This window comes from Cetorhinus maximus, chromosome 2, assembly GCF_964194155.1.
Source record: "Cetorhinus maximus chromosome 2, sCetMax3.hap1.1, whole genome shotgun sequence".
Taxonomy (NCBI): domain Eukaryota; kingdom Metazoa; phylum Chordata; class Chondrichthyes; order Lamniformes; family Cetorhinidae; genus Cetorhinus; species Cetorhinus maximus.
In genome coordinates, this window is record NC_135880.1 from 222,047,207 (window position 1) to 222,066,012 (window position 18,806).

Consider the following 18,806-nt stretch of genomic DNA (forward strand, 5'->3'; position numbering starts at 1 on the left):
AAAGGGAGAGAGGGTGAGGAGGAGGGGTGGATAAGGATAAAGGGTTGGGAAAAAGAGGTAGGGAACAGGGGAGGAATAGAGAAGGGAGGAGAAGGGTCAGATGGGAAGGGAGAAGGGTTGGGATGAAGGAAGCAGGAAGATAGAGTGGGGAGAGAAGGAGGGAGACTGAATGGAGTTTTGACGTAAGTTTAAAGTTTGCCCTAATTTTGTGTCTCTATGAGCTCAGCTGATCTCCCAGTTATTTGAGGCACAGATGCGCTTGACTTGTCAGGAATCAGGACAAACCAGTTCTGGTAGCATTCAGGGTTAAAGTCAACACTGGATCACAGCAGCAAACTCACCTTTGTCCACCCTCTGTCGGAAAAGAGATGGGTAAGACCCAGGGTCTGAGGACCCAGTTATCATTTCCGATATGAAGTACTAATTTCAGGCAGGAGACTGAGCGCATTCCTTTCGTTTTGTCTAAGGATTATGTGAAGTTGGGGGAAATTTTCTATCAGAATCAGGAAGTAATGGAACTGAAAAATATGTTTCAGCTGTTCTTGAGATTTTGTAACATGAGATTGTCACGATCTCTGTGGTCGGTGCGACAATATTTTGCCCCGATGTCCTTATTCTGATTAAAATCTCTGAGTCTACTTTTTAATCCTTAAATTATCTGCTATTACTTCAATTATTACCTTTAACACTAGTGACCAACTGGCCAAAAGGTCAAAGGCCTTACTGAGGACAGTTACTGACCCATGTGATTCAGCTCCTGTTCAGCTACAGCACCCATCAGATGAAAAGGAATGTCCCCCTGTGTGGTTGGGTGCCTCAGCATCAGTTCCCAAATATGTACAGCACACTCACTTAGTGAACCATGTGTGTCTCTTTTATGGTTTTGGTTATCAGGTTCGCTTTGTCTGGCGAACGCTAGCTGCGCCCTTGATATTAACACATTAGTTGGTGTTTGAAACAATCTAGACAGAGACAGCGATTAACTGAACAAACACTGGTGGTTTATTGGAACTAAGAACAGAGCACTTACACCATGTGTGTTTCTACAATCACCTCCAGCTCTAGAATTACAGTTACCAAAGTTGCCCGCGGTGTGTAGTGATTGGTCAATACAGGCACATGGTCAATTAACTACATTCTCTTAAAGGTACATAGCGCTCCACTTTACCACATCCCTCCCCCTTTACTTGAAAGTACAGTTGACAAGCTTCACAGCATCCCAGTTATTTACATGAATAGCTATTTACAAGGTAAGTCTCTCAGGAGGATTCCTCGGACGTGTCGAGTGTCGTAGCTCAACGGCCTCGGCTGGTTTTTCCGATACCCCCTTCTCAGGGGTCAACTGTCCACCAGACTCCTTGGTGGAAGTGGGCAAGTCTGGTTCTTCAACCCCCTTGGGTCCAACAGGCCCCACCGGTACTTCCAAATCGTGTGGCATTCCTTTTACGTGCGGTGCAGACTCCAACTCAAATGGTAACGGCATTCCTTCTTGTGGGAATGTCTCTCTTCTCCAGAGATGATCCATGTGTCATCTAATTATTCGGCCGTTTACCGACACATTATAGGAGAGAGGTCCTGTCACGGCACTCACTTCGCCTAATAGCCAATTGGGCCCATCTCCAAACTTCTTCGCGAGGACTGTGTCTCCCACCGTGAAATTTCTTTCATGAGCATGGCCATCATGTCTGGCCTTCTGGGCCTCTTGGCTTCTCTCCACCCTCCCCCCTAAATTCGGCCTGATAAGAGGTAGGCGGGTGCAGAGACGTCTCTTCATTAGTAATTCAGCGGGGGCGATACCGGTGGTCATGTACAGTGTCGTCTGGTATGAGAACAGGAACCGTGACAACCTGGTGCTGACAGAATCCCTGTCCAGCTTTTTCATCCCAGACTTAAAAACTTGCACCGCCCGCCCAGCCAAACCATTAGAGGCGGGGTGGGTAAGGCGAGGTTTGATATAAGTTATTCCATTGAGGGTTGTAAACCTGTGGAACTGCCCGCTGGTAAATGCAGTCCTGTTGCCTGACACAGGAACCTCTGGTAACATGTGCACTGCAAGAACTCTGTCGCAAATGGCCTGTGGTGGCAGCAGACGTGGGTGACCGGACTTCGTAGACATTTATCCACTTGGAGTGGGCGTCTATTAATAAAAGGAACATTGTGCCCAAGAAGGGCCCCATGTAGTCGACGTGGAGGTGCACCCATGGCTGCCCTGTCCATTCCTAGGGATGCAATGGAGCTAAGGGGGGATGGGGGTAGCTTTTGTACCTGTTGGCATTGAAGACAACTTTTGACTAGGGTTTTGATGTCTGCGTCCACTCCTGGTCACCACAAGTAGCTGCGCACGAGCATCGTCATCCCACCAATGCCAGGGTGCACATTATGTAATTTGGCCTTTGCCCTCTCGGGGGTTCCCCAGAGCAATATGCTGTCCTGGCAGGTGAGCTCATATCTGTGATTGAAATAGGGCTTCATGTCATCAGACTTGGGCTCACCTGACCATCCATTCAAGACCTACCCCCGGAAGTTAGATAAAAGTGGACCTTGGCTTGTCCACTCATGGATTTGTTTGGCCTGGACAGGGGAGGAATCCAAAAAATTTATTACTAGGACAAGTTCCTGGGGAATCGGAACCTTCACGTTGTTACCTGGCAGGGGAGGAGGCTCAGTGCGTCAGCGTGTGTGATCTGACTTCCCGATCGGTGAATGAAAGTATATTTATAAGCGGCCAGTATCAGTGCCCACCTCTGGATGTGAGCAGATGTGATGGGGGTATTGCCTTATCCTCTCCAAATAATCCCAATCGAGGCTTGTGATCGGCTATAATGTGAAAATGGCGACCATGGAGGTATTGATGGAATTTCTGAACACCAAACACAACAGACAAGCCTCCTTCTCAATTTGAGAATATTGTCGCTCTGCAGCACTGAGTGTGCGAGATGTATAACCAATGGGCCGTTCAGAGCCATCCACCATCCGATGTGAAAGTACAGCCCCTACTGCATAAGGGGATGTGTCACAAGTTAAAATCAATTCCTTGGGTCAAAGTGGACCAGTAGGGCCAATGATCTTAACAATTGCTTTACCTTCAGAAACCCATCCTGGTGTGGAGCTTGCCAAATCCATTTATGGTTTTTCTTAAGCAATGTGTATATCGGAGCCAGTACGGTTGGTAGATTTGGGAGAAATCGCCCAGAGGAGTTTATCATGCCTAAGAAGGCCTTTAGTTCTGAAGTGTTTCTCGGTGCAGGTACCTCACGAATATCCTTAACCTTTTCTTCCACAGGATGCAGGCCCTGTGTGTCGACCTTATGGCCCAAGTAAACTCTTTAGCTTGGAAAAGACATTTTTCTCACTTCAAGCTCACCCCCGCTTGTGAAAAGTGTTTCAGCACCTCCTCCAAATTAGCTAAGCTTTCTTCGTCAGTTCATCCAGTGACTAAGACATCATCCAGATAAACATGGGGCAGTCCCTGAAGCAGATTTTCCATGGTACGCTGGAAAATATCACACGGCGATGAAACCCGAAAACATAGTCGAGTATATTGATATAGTCGAGTATATTGAGCCTTCTTCCAACTCTACCTGCTGGTAGGCATCGCTCATGTCGAGTTTGGAATACATGATGGCCCCCTGCCAATTTCAAATATAATTCGTCAACCTTCGGTATCGGGTGTCTATCAAGTTTGGCCACTCTGTTTACGGTTAACTTATAGTCACCGCATAAGTGAACACTTTGGTCTGATTTTAGTACGGGTACTATAAGAACATAAGAAATAGGAGCAGGAGTAGACCATTCGGCCCCTCGAGCCTACTCCACCATTCAATAAGATCATGGCTGATTTTCTTGTGTTTTGATTTCCACGTTCCCATCTGACCCCGATAACCTTTGATTCCCTTGCCTAACAAGAATCTATTTACCTCTGCCTTAAAAATATTCAATGACCCCCACCTCCACCACCTTCTGAGGCAGAGAGTTCCAAAGTTGCACAACCCTCTGAGGGAAAAAATTTCCCCTCATCTCTGCCCTAATAGGGCGACCCCTAATTTTAAAACAGTGACCCCTAGTTCTGGACTCACCCAGAAGAGGAAACATCCTTTCCACGTCCACCTTGTCAAGTCTGCTCAGGATCTTGTATACTTCAATCAAATCACCCCTCACTCTTCTAAACTCCAGTGGAAACAAGCCCAGTCTGTCCAACCTTTCCTCATAAGACAACCCACTCATTCTATTGAACCTCCTTTGAACTGCCTCCAATGCATTTACATTCTTCCTTAAATAAGGAGACCAAAACTGTTCACAGTATTTGAGATGTGGTCTCACCAATGCCCTGTATAACTGAAGCATAACATCCTTACTTTTAGGTTCAATTCCTCTCTTAATGAAGGTTAACATTCCATTAGCCTTCTTAATTACTTGCTGCACCTGCGTATGGGTACAACCCACTCAGAAAACTGCACCAGTTGTAAGATATCCAACTTTTCAAGCCTGTTTATCTCAGTCTCAACCTTGTCCCGTAGAGCATAATGGACTGGTCTGGCTCTGATAAATCTGGGGGTTGTGTGAGGGTCTATGTGGATTTTGGCTTGTAGCCCACGAATCCTTCCTAACTCGTCACTGAAAATGGAAGCGTACTTTTGTAACAATTCCTGTAAGTTTCTCATTCTGATTTGAAAAATCTCGGCCCATTGCAATTTAATCTTTTTGAGCCAGTTGTGACCAATTAAACTGGGGCCCACCCCAGTTACTACTATAAAGGGGTAAATTTGCAGACTGATCACCACAATGCACCAGGACTTGACATATCCCTTTCACTCTTATTTCTTCACCCGTATATGTTTTTAATTTAGTGTCCGATTGTTCCCAACTTAAAGGATGGACTCCTTTATTCAAGTGTCTGAATGTATGTTCTCCTATGAAAGACATTGATGCCCCAGTATCGACCTCCATCTGGATGGGTTGTTCATTGACTCTAATGACTACCTGGATTGGCTCAGTTCTACCCACTTTCAGGTTGTGTAATGAATAGATGTCAGATTCTGCTTCCTCTGGTTCTTCAACAAGGCAGAGTTTGCGATTTCTACCTTTGTTTTTAAAATGCTGTCTCAGCCGATCTTGACAGTGACGCATTATGTGACCATTGGGGTGGCAGAAAAAACATTCGATATTTATGAAATGTCAATCGCCTGCAGGATGCCTGGTTGCATTTCTCTCATTAATGTTGTGGGTTTTCACTGTAATGCTGCTGTTCTTCAATGGTCTGTACATAGTGGGCGTTCCCCGCCTTTCTGTGGAGTCCGATATTTTCACACCTTCTCTTACCGGCCCCTCCCACCCTACAAGATGGACGGCGCCATTTTGTGTGTCTTTTATTGCCTCCGAGTCTCTAACAGCCTCTCCATGGCTGCTGCCAATTCCAATGCCTTACTGAAGTTTAGATTAGTTTCAGAGAGCAATGGCTTTTGAATAGCATCGTCCCCGATTCTGCAGATCAATCAGTCTCTTAACATGTCATTAATTGAAGTTCCAAACTCACAATATTCCATTAATTCCTTTAAAGCAGCTACATGGCCAGCGATTGTCTCTCCTGGAAGCCTGTTCCTCGAATTGAATTTAAAATGCTGCATAGTGGCCGAGAGCTTTGGCTTCAGGAGGTTTTTTTACAATGTTTACTAACTTGTTGAAAGTCTTCGTATCGGGGGTGTGAGGTGACGTGAAGCTGAGGATCAGCCCACACGTTTTTCTCCCGCATGCGGACAAAAGAATCGCCCTCTTCTTGTCCTCCCCCGCGATGTTGTTAGCAGTAAAGAAGAACGCTAGGCGATCGACGTAATGAGACCGGTCATCGGAAACAGGGTCGAATGGTTCAAGATGCCCAAACCCGCGGCGCACTCGATGACTAAGGAGACCGCGCTTTCAAACAGCTTCCAAGGTAGTGACGAAGTAACGTGTCTGGCTTATCGCAGCTTTCTTGATTGTCGTCAATTGATTCGGTTTATCCTCATCGACAGTTTTACATTTTTAGTTATCAGGTTCGCTTTGTCTGGTGAACGCTAGCTGTGCCCTTGATATTAACACATTCGTTGGTGTTTGAAACAATACAGACAGAGAGACCTTAACTCAACAAACACTGTTGGTTTATTGGAACTAAGAACAGAGCACTAACACCATGTGTGTTTCTACAGTTGCCTCTAGCTCTAGAATTACAGTTACCAAAGCTGTGTAACAATTGGTCAATACAATCACATGGTCAATTAACTACATTCTCTTAAAGGTACATAGCACTCCACAGTGTCAGAGTCCAGCCTGGACATATCCTTCTAATGACAAGGGACACTAAGTGCCAATCCTGCCAGAGTATCAGAGCACAAACTATAGTCACTGTTATACGAAACATGGGAGCTAATTTTCACACAGCAAGCTTCCACAAACAGCAATGTGATAAATGACCAGATACCTTGTTTTAGTAATGTTTAGGTATAAATATTGACCAGAACTCGCCTCATGGAATCTTTTAGATCTACCTGAGACAGCAGATTGTGCTTTGATTTAATGTTTCATCAGAAGGATAGCACCTCCGACAATTCAGCACTCCCTGAGCAGTGCACTAGGTATGTTAACCGAGATTATGTGCTCAGGTCCTGGATTGAGACTTGAACCCACAACCTTCCAATTCAGAGATAAGAAAGCTACCCAGTGAGCCACAGCTGCCACCTATGGATTGAGGAGACAGGTGAGGTGCTGTCTACGCACCTCATACTGTGCTCTGGTGTCCACCTGCAAGGTGACAACAGCTCCCAGTGTTATCGAACTATGGGCTGCCACTGTAACCTGGTCTAATTTCTGTCTCTTCTGTTTTGCAGCTAATCCACACGAGGATCGAGCAACAGTCACTCCTTCCAGTGAAATCCTACTACATATCCAGAGACAGGTCACAAGTGTGAACAATACAGAGCCAGGAGACAGTAAGGGGAGAACCATCTGAATCCCATTAAATTTGAGTATACCCTGTGACCTGAACATTTAACCAACTCCTTGAATAAAAAAAAGAAAGAGTTTGTGCTTCTATAACACATTTGACATCCTCAGGATGTCTCAAAGTGCTTTACAGCTGATGAAGTACTTTTTGCAGTGTAGTCACTGTTGTATTGTAGGAAACACTGCAGCCAATTTGTGCACAGCAAACTCCCCCAAACAGTAATGCGATAATGTCTAGATAATCTATTTATTTTCAGTGAGATATAAATAGTGTCAGTGGATCTTTGCCATCCATTTGACAGGGCAGACAAAACTCCTGTTTCCTCAGGAAAATGGCGCCTCTGACCGTGTGGCACTCTCTCAGTGTCAGACGGGATTAAGTCTCAAATGGTCAAATCTCTGGACTTGAATCCATGACTTCCTTCCTCAGAAGTGAGAGTGCATCACACTGGGCCCATGGCTGACACCGTGATGACTGTCAACAGTCAAAAGAAAGTAGGGGAGAAAATTGTTATAAAAAAAGGAAAATAAATTTGGATTGTTGTGATCCCTGCTGGGGTTGAGGCGCATCCCCAGGGAAAGGGAAAAAGGCTTACAAGAGTGAGGTAAATTCGTTGGATTCCTCACTCCCACACCCTCTCCAACGTGTGGACAAGACAAGGCTCAGGAGTGAGACGCAGGTTAGGAAAAAGTTAAATTCACACAAGGGATGTTTCTCAGGCTGGGAAGAAAATCAGAAACACCCTCACAGGTAATTAAATAACATTCATTCATGTGGCAGGATCCAGGGACCTTATGGAATTCAGGAGAAGTTTCTTTACCTTGGGTTTAGACAGTGGAACTCACTACCACGGGGAATGGTTGAAGCAAGTAGTACAGATGTATTTAAGGGGAAGCTGGATAAACACATGAGGGAGAAAGCTGATAGGGTGAGATGAAGAAGGGCAGGAGCAGGTTCGTGAGGAACATAAACACCAGCATGGACCAATTCTTGTCTCTGCGCTGTACAGTCCAAATTTCAGTCAAAGATGTTTTAAAAATCAGAGCCAATAATTAAACCAGGTTGTGAAGGAAGCAAGGAGCGGTCTGTTGGGAGGTTGCTTGAAACCCGTTGACCCCATCTCTGTCCATTTCTAGGCAACAGTGTAAATACACGAGGGATCATCATCGCTGTTTGCCTGCTGACCTTGGCTGTCGTTGTGCTGATCATATTCTTAGTCCAGTACTACAGACACGGATGCTGCTTTCAAAGTAAGTGCAATGCAGATGATTCACTAAATGGAGGGATTACTGACCCTACAATTGAACCTACAAAACATAATTAGGGTTAGTGGCCAGGATTGGAGTTTAGGGTCAGGGGTTGTGTTTAGTGATGGTGGTTAAGTACTCGGTAAGGTTTCCGTCCACAGCCTTCCACTAGGGAATTTTTACAGGTGCACAACAAGTGCAATCGATGGCCACAGTAATTAAAAAAAAAGTTCAATAGGTTTTCCTTAAATGAATCCTTATTGGGACATGGAGATTAAGGTTTATGGAAGATTGTTCCAGTCCTTAATTGTTCTTGGGAAAAAGGGGTCAGCAAAGGAAACACACTGGAGTGTGTACAGTTGGAGCTGTTGGTTATGAATTCTTCGACCTCCGTCAGTTTTGGGCTTAATGCGCTGCTTAGAAATATTTAATTGTCCCTTTAAAATTTTATAGAGACCTGCCAACGTGTGGGGGGTTTTTTTTTGGTTCTGGAGACTGTGTCAGCCTAGTGACGTGACAAACTGGGAAATCTCGTGAGTAATTGTTTGTAACCACTAACCCCAAACCGAACCACAATGCCTAAACTCTAACCTTTCCCATTAACCCTAAACTCTATTCCTAAACCCTAGCCCCATCCACTAACCTTAACCCCAGGAACTAACCCTAACGTTAATGGTTAGCATTTAGGTATAATAGATTAGGATTGGGCCTAGAGATGAGCATTAGAAGCCTTAATTTTTTTAATTAATATTGATAAGGTGTGTCCCCTGTGTTTGACACTATTGTGACTGCATTATGTCTGTGATTCCCAATAAAATAGTAGGATGGGTACAAGGAATCTGAGAGGAATCCAGAATATGAATCCGATCCACATCTCATGTACTTAACAGACTTTTTCTATTTTCTCCCCCCCAACCACACCCCCCCACCTCTACTCCACCTCCCAGTAGGAGTTAACTCTCTATGAAGACCAGGAGAGGTTCAATCTGTGACCTTTGCTGATTTTGCTGAGCTGGTAAAATTTGCTTCAGCGCCAATGAGCGACGGAGGGGGAAAGGGGAAATATCCTAGTGTCCTCAGCCCAACCATCTTCAGCTGCTTCATCAATCACCTTCCTTCCATCATAAGGTCAGAAGTGGGGATGTTCGCTGATGATTGCTCAATGTTCAACATTGAAGCAGTCCATGTTCAAATGCAGCAAGACCAGGACAATATCCAGGCTTCGGCTGACAAGTGGCAAGTAACATTCACACCACACAAGTGCGAGGCAATGACCATCTTGAACAAGAGAGAATCTAAACATCGTCCCTTGACATTCAATGGCATTACCATCGCTGAATTCCCCACTATCAACATCCTGGGGGTTTCCTTTGGTCTGAAACTGAACTGGACTAGCCAGATAAATACAGTGGCTACGAGAGCAAGTCAAATACTAGGAATCCTGCAGCGAGTAACTCACCTCCTGACTCCCCAAAGCCTGTCCACCATCTACAAGGCACAAGTCAGGAGGATGTGATGGAATACTCTCCACTTGCCTGGATGAGTGCAGCTCCTACAACACTGAAGAAGCTGGACACTGTCCAGGACAAAGCAGCCCGCTTGATTGACACCACATCCACAAACATTCACTCCCTCCACCACCGACACACAGTAGCAGCAGTGTGTACCATCTACAAGATGCACTGCAGGAATCCACCAAGGCTCCTTAGACAGCACCTTCCAAACCCACGACCACTACCACGTAGAAGGACAATGGCAGCAGATAGATGGGAACATCACCACCTGGAAGTTGCCCTTAAAGTCACTCACCATCCTGACTTGGAAATATATCGCCGTTCCTTCACTGTCACTGGGTCAAAGCACTGTGGGTGTACCTGCATCACAGGGACTGCAATGGTTCAAGAAGGCAGTTCGTCACCACCTTCTCAAGGGCAACTAGGGATGGGCAATAAATGCTGGCCCAGCCAGCGAAGCCCACATCCCATGAATAAATTTTTAAAAATCAACCATCATTCCCCCTCCAGCTCACTATTCACTGCTGGAGTGGGTGTGTGAGTGATGGACAAGGAGAGAGTCACACTCAGAGTGTGTGGGCACAACTGGGGAGAATGGACATGAGGATGAGGTGGCAGAGTGTGGCTGTGAGACAGTATCCCTGGTTCAGTGAGCGTCAGCACCATAAGAGGGGAGAAAAGCTGGTGAAAAAAGTTATCAAAAATCATTGTGATGGTTTGCGTGAAGGTGTGTGTGTGTGATGGTGTGTATGATGGTGGTTGTGAGGGTGTGTGTGTGATGGTGTGTATGATGGTGGTTGTGAGGGTGTGTGTGTGTAATGGTGTGTATGATGGTGGTTGTGAGGCAGTGTGTGTGTAATGGTGTGTATGATGGTGGTTGTGAGGGTGTGTGTGTGTGTGTAATGGTGTGTATGATGGTGGTTGTAGGCAGTGTGTGTGTAATGGTGTGTATGATGGTGGTTGTGAGGGTGTGTGTGTGTGTGTAATGGTGTGTATGATGGTGGTTGTAGGCAGTGTGTGTGTAATGGTGTGTATGATGGTGGTTGTGAGGGTGTGTGTGTGTAATGGTGTGTATGATGGTGGTTGTGAGGGTGTGTGTGTGTAATGGTGTGTATGATGGTGGTTGTGAGGGTGTGTGTGTGTGTAATGGTGTGTATGATGGTGGTTGTGAGGGTGTGTGTGTGTGTAATGGTGTGTATGATGGTGGTTGTGAAGGTGTGTGTGTGTGTAATGGTGTGTATGATGGTGGTTGTGAGGGGGTGTGTGTGTAATGGTGTGTATGATGGTGGTTGTGAGGCAGTGTGTGTGTAATGGTGTGTGTGAGGGTGTGTGTGTGTAATGGTGTGTATGATGGTGGTTGTGAAGGTGTGTGTGTGTGTAATGGTGTGTATGATGGCGGTTGTGAGGGTGTGTGTGTGTGTAATGGTGCGTATGATTGTGGTTGTGAGGGTGTGTGTGTGTGTAATGGTGTGTATGATGGTGGTTGTGATGGTGTGTGTGTGTAATGGTGTGTATGATGGTGATTGTGAGGGTGTGTGTGTAATGGTTTGTATGATGGTGGTTGTGAGGCAGTGTGTGTGTGTGATGGTGTGTATGATAGTGGTTGTGAGGGTGTGTGTGTGTGTAATGGTGTGTATGATGGTGGTTGTAGGCAGTGTGTGTGTAATGGTGTGTATGATGGTGGTTGTGAGGCAGTGTGTGTGTAATGGTGTGTATGATGGTGGTTGTGAGGGTGTGTGTGTGTGTAATGGTGTGTATGATGGTGGTTGTGAGGGTGTGTGTGTGTAATGGTGTGTATGATGGTGGTTGTGAGGGTGTGTGTGTGTGTAATGGTGTGTATGATGGTGGTTGTGAGGGTGTGTGTGTGTGTAATGGTGCGTATGATTGTGGTTGTGAGGGTGTGTGTGTGTGTAATGGTGTGTATGATGGTGGTTGTGGGGGTGTGTGTGTAATGGTGTGTATGATGGTGGTTGTGAGAGTGTGTGTGTGTAATGGTGTGTATGATGGTGGTTGTGAGGCAGTGTGTGTGTGTGATGGTGTGTATGATGGTGGTTGTGAGGGTGTGTGTCTGTGTAATGGTGTGTATGATGGTGGTTGTAGGCAGTGTGTGTGTAATGGTGTGTATGATGGTGGTTGTGAGGCAGTGTGTGTGTAATGGTGTGTATGATGGTGGTTGTGAGGGTGTGTGTGTGTGTAATGGTGTGTATGATGGTGGTTGTGAGGGTGTGTGTGTGTAATGGTGTGTATGATGGTGGTTGTGAGGGTGTGTGTGTATAATGGTGTGTATGATGGTGGTTGTGAGGGTGTGTGTGTGTAATGGTGTGTATGATGGTGGTTGTGAGGGTGTGTGTGTGTGTAATGGTGTGTATGATGGTGGTTGTGAGGGTGTGTGTGTGTGTAATGGTGTGTATGATGGTGGTTGTGAGGGTGTGTGTGTGTGTAATGGCGTGTATGATGGTGGTTGTGAGGGTGTGTGTGTGTGTAATGGTGTGTATGATGGTGGTTGTGAGGGTGTGTGTGTGTGTAATGGTGTGTACAATGGTGGTTGTGAGGGTGTGTGTGTGTGTAATGGTTTGTATGATGGTGGTTGTGAGGGTGTGTGTGTGTGTAATGGTGTGTATGATGGTGGTTGTGAGGGTGTGTGTGTGTGTAATGGTGTGTATGATGGTGGTTGTGAGGGTGTGTGTGTGTAATGGTGTGTATGATGGTGGTTGTGAGGGTGTGTGTGTGTGTAATGGTGTGTATGATGGTGGTTGTGAGGGTGTGTGTGTGTAATGGTGTGTATGATGGTGGTTGTGAGGGTGTGTGTGTGTGTGTAATGGTGTGTATGATGGTGGTTGTGAGGGTGTGTGTGTGTGTAATGGTGTGTATGATGGTGGTTGTGAGGGTGTGTGTGTGTGTAATGGTGTGTATGATGGTGGTTGTGAGGGTGTGTAATGGTGTGTATGATGGTGGTTGTGAGGGTGTGTGCCCTCTTTGTGGCCTGGCTATCCTAATGATTCAATGTGCCCATCTTTACTAACACTGCTGCGCTTTCTGTGTTTTACAGAACCCAAGCTGACCTTTAGCCAGAATGTTCTCAGGTACAGTACATAATCTTCACCAGGACATTACCGAGCACGGTTTACAACCCACTCACTGGCAGCTCAGTCAGTCAATGTAGCAACTTCATTCCGACACAGCAGAGCAGGTATGCTAGTAATATGTGGGTAACATCAGGAAAGGACTGACTGACTGGATCTCTTCTCTCTTAAAAAGAGAAGGCGGATCAATGACCAATGAGGTCTTTAAAATTATGAAGGTTTTGACAGAGTGGATATGAAGAGACTGATTCCTCTATTCTGGAAGAGGACAGCTCGAGGTCATTAATATCAATACTAAGGGAGAGATGTGATGTGGTGGTAATGTCGCTAGACTAGTAATCCAGAGGCCCTGGTTTATGCTCTAGGGCCATGGGTTCAAAACCCACCATGGTAGCTGGTGGAATTTAAATTCAGTTAGTAAAATCTGGAATTGAAAGCCAATCTCAGTAACAGTGACCATCAAACTATCATTGATTGTTGTTAAAAGCCTACCTGATTCACTAATGCTCTTTAGGGAAGGAAATCTGCCATCCTTACCTGGTCTGGCCTACATGTGACTCCAGACCCACAGCAATGTGGTTGACTCTAACTGCCCTGATGGGCAACAAATACTGTTATTGTCAATGACACCCACATCCCAAGAAAGGATAAAAATAGTTGCCACGAAATCGAATGGGGAATTCAGAAGGAACTTTTTCAACCATAGAGTGGTGAGAATGTGGAACTTGTTTTTTTTTATTTCATTCTTGGGATGTGGGTTTCGCTGGCTGGGCCAGCATTTGTTGCCCATCCCTAGTTGCCCTTGAGAAAGAGGTGGTGAGCTGCCTCCTTGAACCACTGCAGTTCATGTGGTGTAGGTACAACCACAGTGCTGTTAGCGGGGGAGTTCCAGGATTTTGACCCAACGACAGTGAAAAAAACAGTGATATATTTCCAAGTCAGGATGCTGAGTGGCTTGGAGGGGAACTTCCAGCTGGTGGTGTTCCTATGTCACAGCTGCCCTTGTCCTTCTAGATGGTAGTGGTTGTGGGTTTGGAAAGTGCTGCCTAAGTAACTTTGGTAAGTCCCTGCAGTGCATCTTGTAGATGGTATACACTGCTGCTATTGTGCATCAGTGGTGGAGGGAGTGAATGTTTGTGGATGTGGTGCCAATCAAGTGGGCTGCTTTGTCCTGGATGGTGTCAAGTTTCTTGAGTGTCGTTGGAGCTGCACTCATCCAGGCAAGTGGGGAGTATTCCATCACACTCCTGACTTGTGCCTTGTGGATGGTGGACAGGCTTTGGGGAATCAGGAGGTGAGTTACGCATCACACTATTCCTAACCTCTGACCTGCTCATGTAGCCACATTATTTATATGGCTAGTCCAGTTCAGTTTCTGGTCAATGGTAACCCCCAGGATGTTGCTAGTGGGGGATTCAGTGATGGTAACGCCATTGAACATCAAGGGGCAATGGTTAGATTCTTTCCTGTTGGAGAGGGTCATTGCCTGGCACCTGTGAGGCACAAATGTTACTTGCCACTTGTTAGCCCAAGCCTGGATATTGTCCAGGTCTTCCTGCATTTGGACATGGACTGCTTCAGTATCTGAGGAGTTATGAATGGTGCTGAACATTGTGCAAACATCAGTGAACATCCCCATTTCTGACCTTATGATGGAAGAAAGGTGATTGATGAAGCAGCTGAGGATGGTTGGGCCTAGGACACTACTCTGAGGAACTCCTGCAGTGATGTCCTGGAACTGAGATGATTGACCTCCAACAACCACAACCATCTTCCTTTGTGCTGGGTATGACTCCAACCAGCGGAGAGTTTTCCCCTGATTCCCATTGACTCCAGTTTTGCTAGGGCTCCTTGATGGCACACTCGGTCACATGTGGCCTTGATGTCAAGGGCAGTCACTCTCACCTCACCTCCAGAGTTCGGCCCTGTTGTCCATGTTTGAACCAAGGCTGTAATGAGGTCAGGAGCTGAATGGCCCTGGCGGAACCCAAACTGAGCATCAGTGAGCAGGTTATTCCTGAGCAAGTGCCGCTTGATAGGACTGTTGATGACCCCTTCCACCACTTTACTAATGATCGAGAGTTAACTGATGGAGCGGTAATTGGCCGGGTTGGATTCACCCTGCTTTTTGTGTACAGGACATACGTAGGCAATTTTCCAAATAGCTGGGTAGATGCCAGTGTTGTAGCTGTACTGGAACAGCTTGGCTAGGGGTATGGCAAGTTCTGGAGCACAAGTCTTCAGTACTATTGCCGGAAAATTGTCAGGGTCCATAGCCTTTGCAGTATCCAGTACCTTTAGCCATTTCTTGATATCACATGGAGTGAATCGAATTGGCTGAAGACTGGCACCCGTGATGCTGGGGACCTCTGGAGGAGGCCAAGATTGTTCATTCACTCAGCACTTCTGGCTGAAGGTTGTAGCAAATATTTCAGCCTTATCTTTTGCACTGATGTGCTGGGCTCCCCCATCATCGAAGATGGGAATATTTGTGGAGCCTCCTCCTCCAGTGAGTTGTTTGATTGTCCACCACCATTCACGACTGGATGTGGCAGGACTGCAGACCTCAGATCTGATCCATTGGTTGTGGAATCGCTTAGCTCTGTCTCACTTATTGCTTATGCTGTTTGGCACACAAGTAGTCTTGCATTGTAGCTTCACCAGGCTGATGCCTCATTTTTAGGTTTGCTTGGTGCTGCTCCTGGCATGCCCTGCTGCACTTTTCATTGAACCAGGGTTGATCTCCTGACCTGATGGTAATGGTAGAGTGGGGGATATGCCGGGCCATGAGGTTACAGATTGTGTTCGACTACAATTCTGCTGCTGCTGATGGCCCACAGCACCTCATGGATGTCCAGTCTCGAGTTGCTAGATCTGTTCGAAATGTATCCCATTTAGCACAGTGGTAGTGCCACACAACATGATGGAGGGTATCCTCAATGTGAAAGCAGGACTTCATCTCCACAACAACTGTGCGTTGGTCATTCCTACCGATACTGTCATGGACAGATGCATCTGCAGCAGGCAGGCTGGTGAGCATGATGTCAAGTAAGTTTTTCCCTCTTGTTGGTTCCCTCACCACCTGGCACAGACCCAGTCTAGCAGCTATGTCCTTTAGGTCTCAGCCAGCTCGGTCTGTAGTGGTGCTACCGAGCCACTCTTGATGGTGAACAATGAAGTCTCCCACCCAGAGTACATTCTGCGCCCTTGCCACCCTCAGTGCTTCCTCCAAGTGGTGTTCAACATGAAGGAGCACTGATTCATCAGCTAAGGGAGGACGGTACGCGATAATAAGCAGGTTTCCTTGCCCATGTTTGACCTGATGCCGTGAGACTTCATGGGGTCCGGAGTCGATGTTGAGGACTCCCGGGACAACTACCTCCCGACTGTATACCACTGTGCCGTCCCCTCTGTCTTGCCAGTGGGACAGAACATACCCAGGGATGGTGATGGTGGTGTCTGGGACATTATGTGTAAGATATGATTCAGTGAGTGTGACTATGTCAGGCTGTTGCTTGACTAGTCTGTGAGACAGCTCTCCCAATTTTGGCACAAGCCCCCAGATGGTTATAAGAAGGACATTGCGAGGTCGACAGGATTGAGTTTGCCGTTGTCAATTCTAGTGCCTAGGTCAATGGCAAGTGGTCCATCCAGTATCACTCCTTATCCAATTTGGTAGCTGTTTTGATATAACTGAGTAGCTAAAGTCAACCAGGTTGGAGTCACATGTATGCCAGATCAGATAAGGGTGGCATATTTCCTTCCTTAAAGGGCATTATTGAGCCAGGTGGGTTTTTAAGAATGGTTTCATGGTCATCATTAGACTTTTAATTCCAGATTTTTATTGAATTCAAATTTGAGTCCCGGTCTGCAGAGCATAACCCTGGGTCTCTGGATTACTAGTGTAGTAATAATACCACTAGGCCATCACCTCCCACTATGTGGGAATGTATCAAAGGGGAATGGTTGAAGCAACTAGTATAGATGCAAGGGAAAACTAGACAAACGTATAAGGGAGAAAGGAATAGAGGTTTACGAAGGTAGGTTTAGATGAGGAAAGATAGGAGGAGGCTCAAGTGGAGCTTAAACACCAGCATGGACTGGTTGGGCCAAATGGCCTGTTTCTATGCTGTACATTCCATGTAATCCTTTGAAGTTCCAGCTTTGAACCACAGCCTGTTCCGAGCAGGTATTGAGGGGGAAAGGCTTAGGGATGGGTGAGGGCTTGGGGTGGGATTAGGAGGTGATGTACGAGTAGGGGTGCTAGACTTGTCCTTGGCACTTGCGGGTTAGGAAATTCACCATCACTCTTGCCCCTTATGATCCTTGAGCTGATGTTAGGCAAGAACCTTGTGCAAACTCCTTAAAGTCAGGTTTACTGTTGACATTCAAAATCTAGCTACTTGAAGGGTTAGTGAGAGACGAGGTGCCATTGCCTCCGAGCAAAGGGGGATATCTTTAGCACAAGAAACCAGTGCAGAAAAACAACGCAAAATTGTAATACCAGAACTTTAGTCCTTAGTTGATGTTGCTCAACAACCCACAGAATAAAGTCATTGAGCCATTGGAGATAATAATTACTATTACTCATAACTGGAATTGCCCGACATGTGAAACAGGACATTTTTTTATTTGTTCACAGAACATGGGCATCGCTGGCTAGGTCAGCATCTATTGCCCATCCCTAATTGGCTTTGAGAAGGTGGTGGTGAGCTGCCTTCTTGAACCGCTGCAATCCAAGTGGTGTAGGCACACCCACTGTGCTGATAGGGAGGGAGTTCCAGGGTTTCGACCCAGTGCAGCAAAGGAACGGTGATATAGGAACAGCAACATCAGATAATCAGATAGCCAAGAGCAAGTTGAAGATGTATCGCATGTATTATTCTGCTCCTAAGGCAGACCTGTGTGCTCGTAAAGCCTCAAAGCTTAGCTACTGTTAGAAATGGCATCAGCGGGCTGGTAGGGGGAATGTGGGATGGAGGGGAGGAAAAGGACAGATCTTAAATCCTGGATTTTTCCGCAGAGACCTGAAATCAATCCAATTGGAGTTTGACCCACCGTTCACTATCAGTGGGATGATGAACGCTTTGGGAAACCCCAGATCAGACCAACAGTTCCAGTATCACAACATGGAGATTTGTGACGAGGATTTGTACCCAGCCATCGCAGAGCATCATTAAAGGGGGTTCGAAAGAGGTGTGAGATCATCACCTTCGGGGACTGTGGGGAAACAAGAAACCTTATTCCTATTGATTTTTTTTTGTGGTGTTGGGATCTTGGAATGGGGAAATAAAACTTTCTTAAAAATCCCAGGTGAAATCTCAGCTCCTGCTGCTTGATTGGATTTTGCTAAGCTTGAGATTTGTTTAGCAATGGGCAGGGTGTCGTTACATCTCATCCAAACCAGCTCCACAGAATGTGCAGTAACCCAACATCACTCACCACCCTGACTTGGAAATATATCGCCATTGCTTCACTGTCGCTGGGTCAAAATCCTGGAACTCCCTTCCTAACAGCACTGTGGGTGTACCTACACCACATAGACTGCAGCGGTTCAAGAAGGCAGTTCACCACCATCTTCTCAAGGGCAACTAGGGATGGGCAATAAATGCTGGCCCAGCCAGCGAAACACACATCCCATGAATAAAAAAAAAACACGAGCATAAAGAAAAAACTGGCTCATGGAATTGGAGGGTCAGTGTCAGGTTGGATTAAAAAATGGCTTAAGCACAGAATACAGCAAGTGGTGGTAAATGGTTGTTTTTCAGACTGGAGGAGGTAGACAGCAGTGTTCCCCAGGGATCAGTGCTACATCCACTATACATACATACACACATATACACATACATATGCATATACACACATGTGTATATATATATATATATGTTATATATATATATATATATATATATATAAATAAAGAAATGACTGGCATATTGCAATGCAGAGTCAAATTTCAACTAGTTAAAAAAAGACTCCATTATAT

General features: G+C 46.0%; 1 protein-coding gene across 1 annotated transcript; it reads left to right on the forward strand.

Moving 5' to 3' along the window:
- The first annotated feature begins 263 nt into the window (after positions 1-263).
- On the forward strand, positions 264-18,462 carry LOC144671079 (small integral membrane protein 35-like). Its single transcript, XM_078533055.1, has 5 exons — positions 264-372; positions 6,861-6,962; positions 8,113-8,226; positions 12,787-12,820; positions 17,844-18,462. Exons 1-5 carry the CDS (start codon positions 369-371, stop codon positions 17,998-18,000), a joined length of 411 nt encoding a protein of 136 aa, XP_078389181.1. The 5' UTR covers positions 264-368; the 3' UTR covers positions 18,001-18,462.
- The last annotated feature ends 344 nt before the right edge of the window (positions 18,463-18,806 follow it).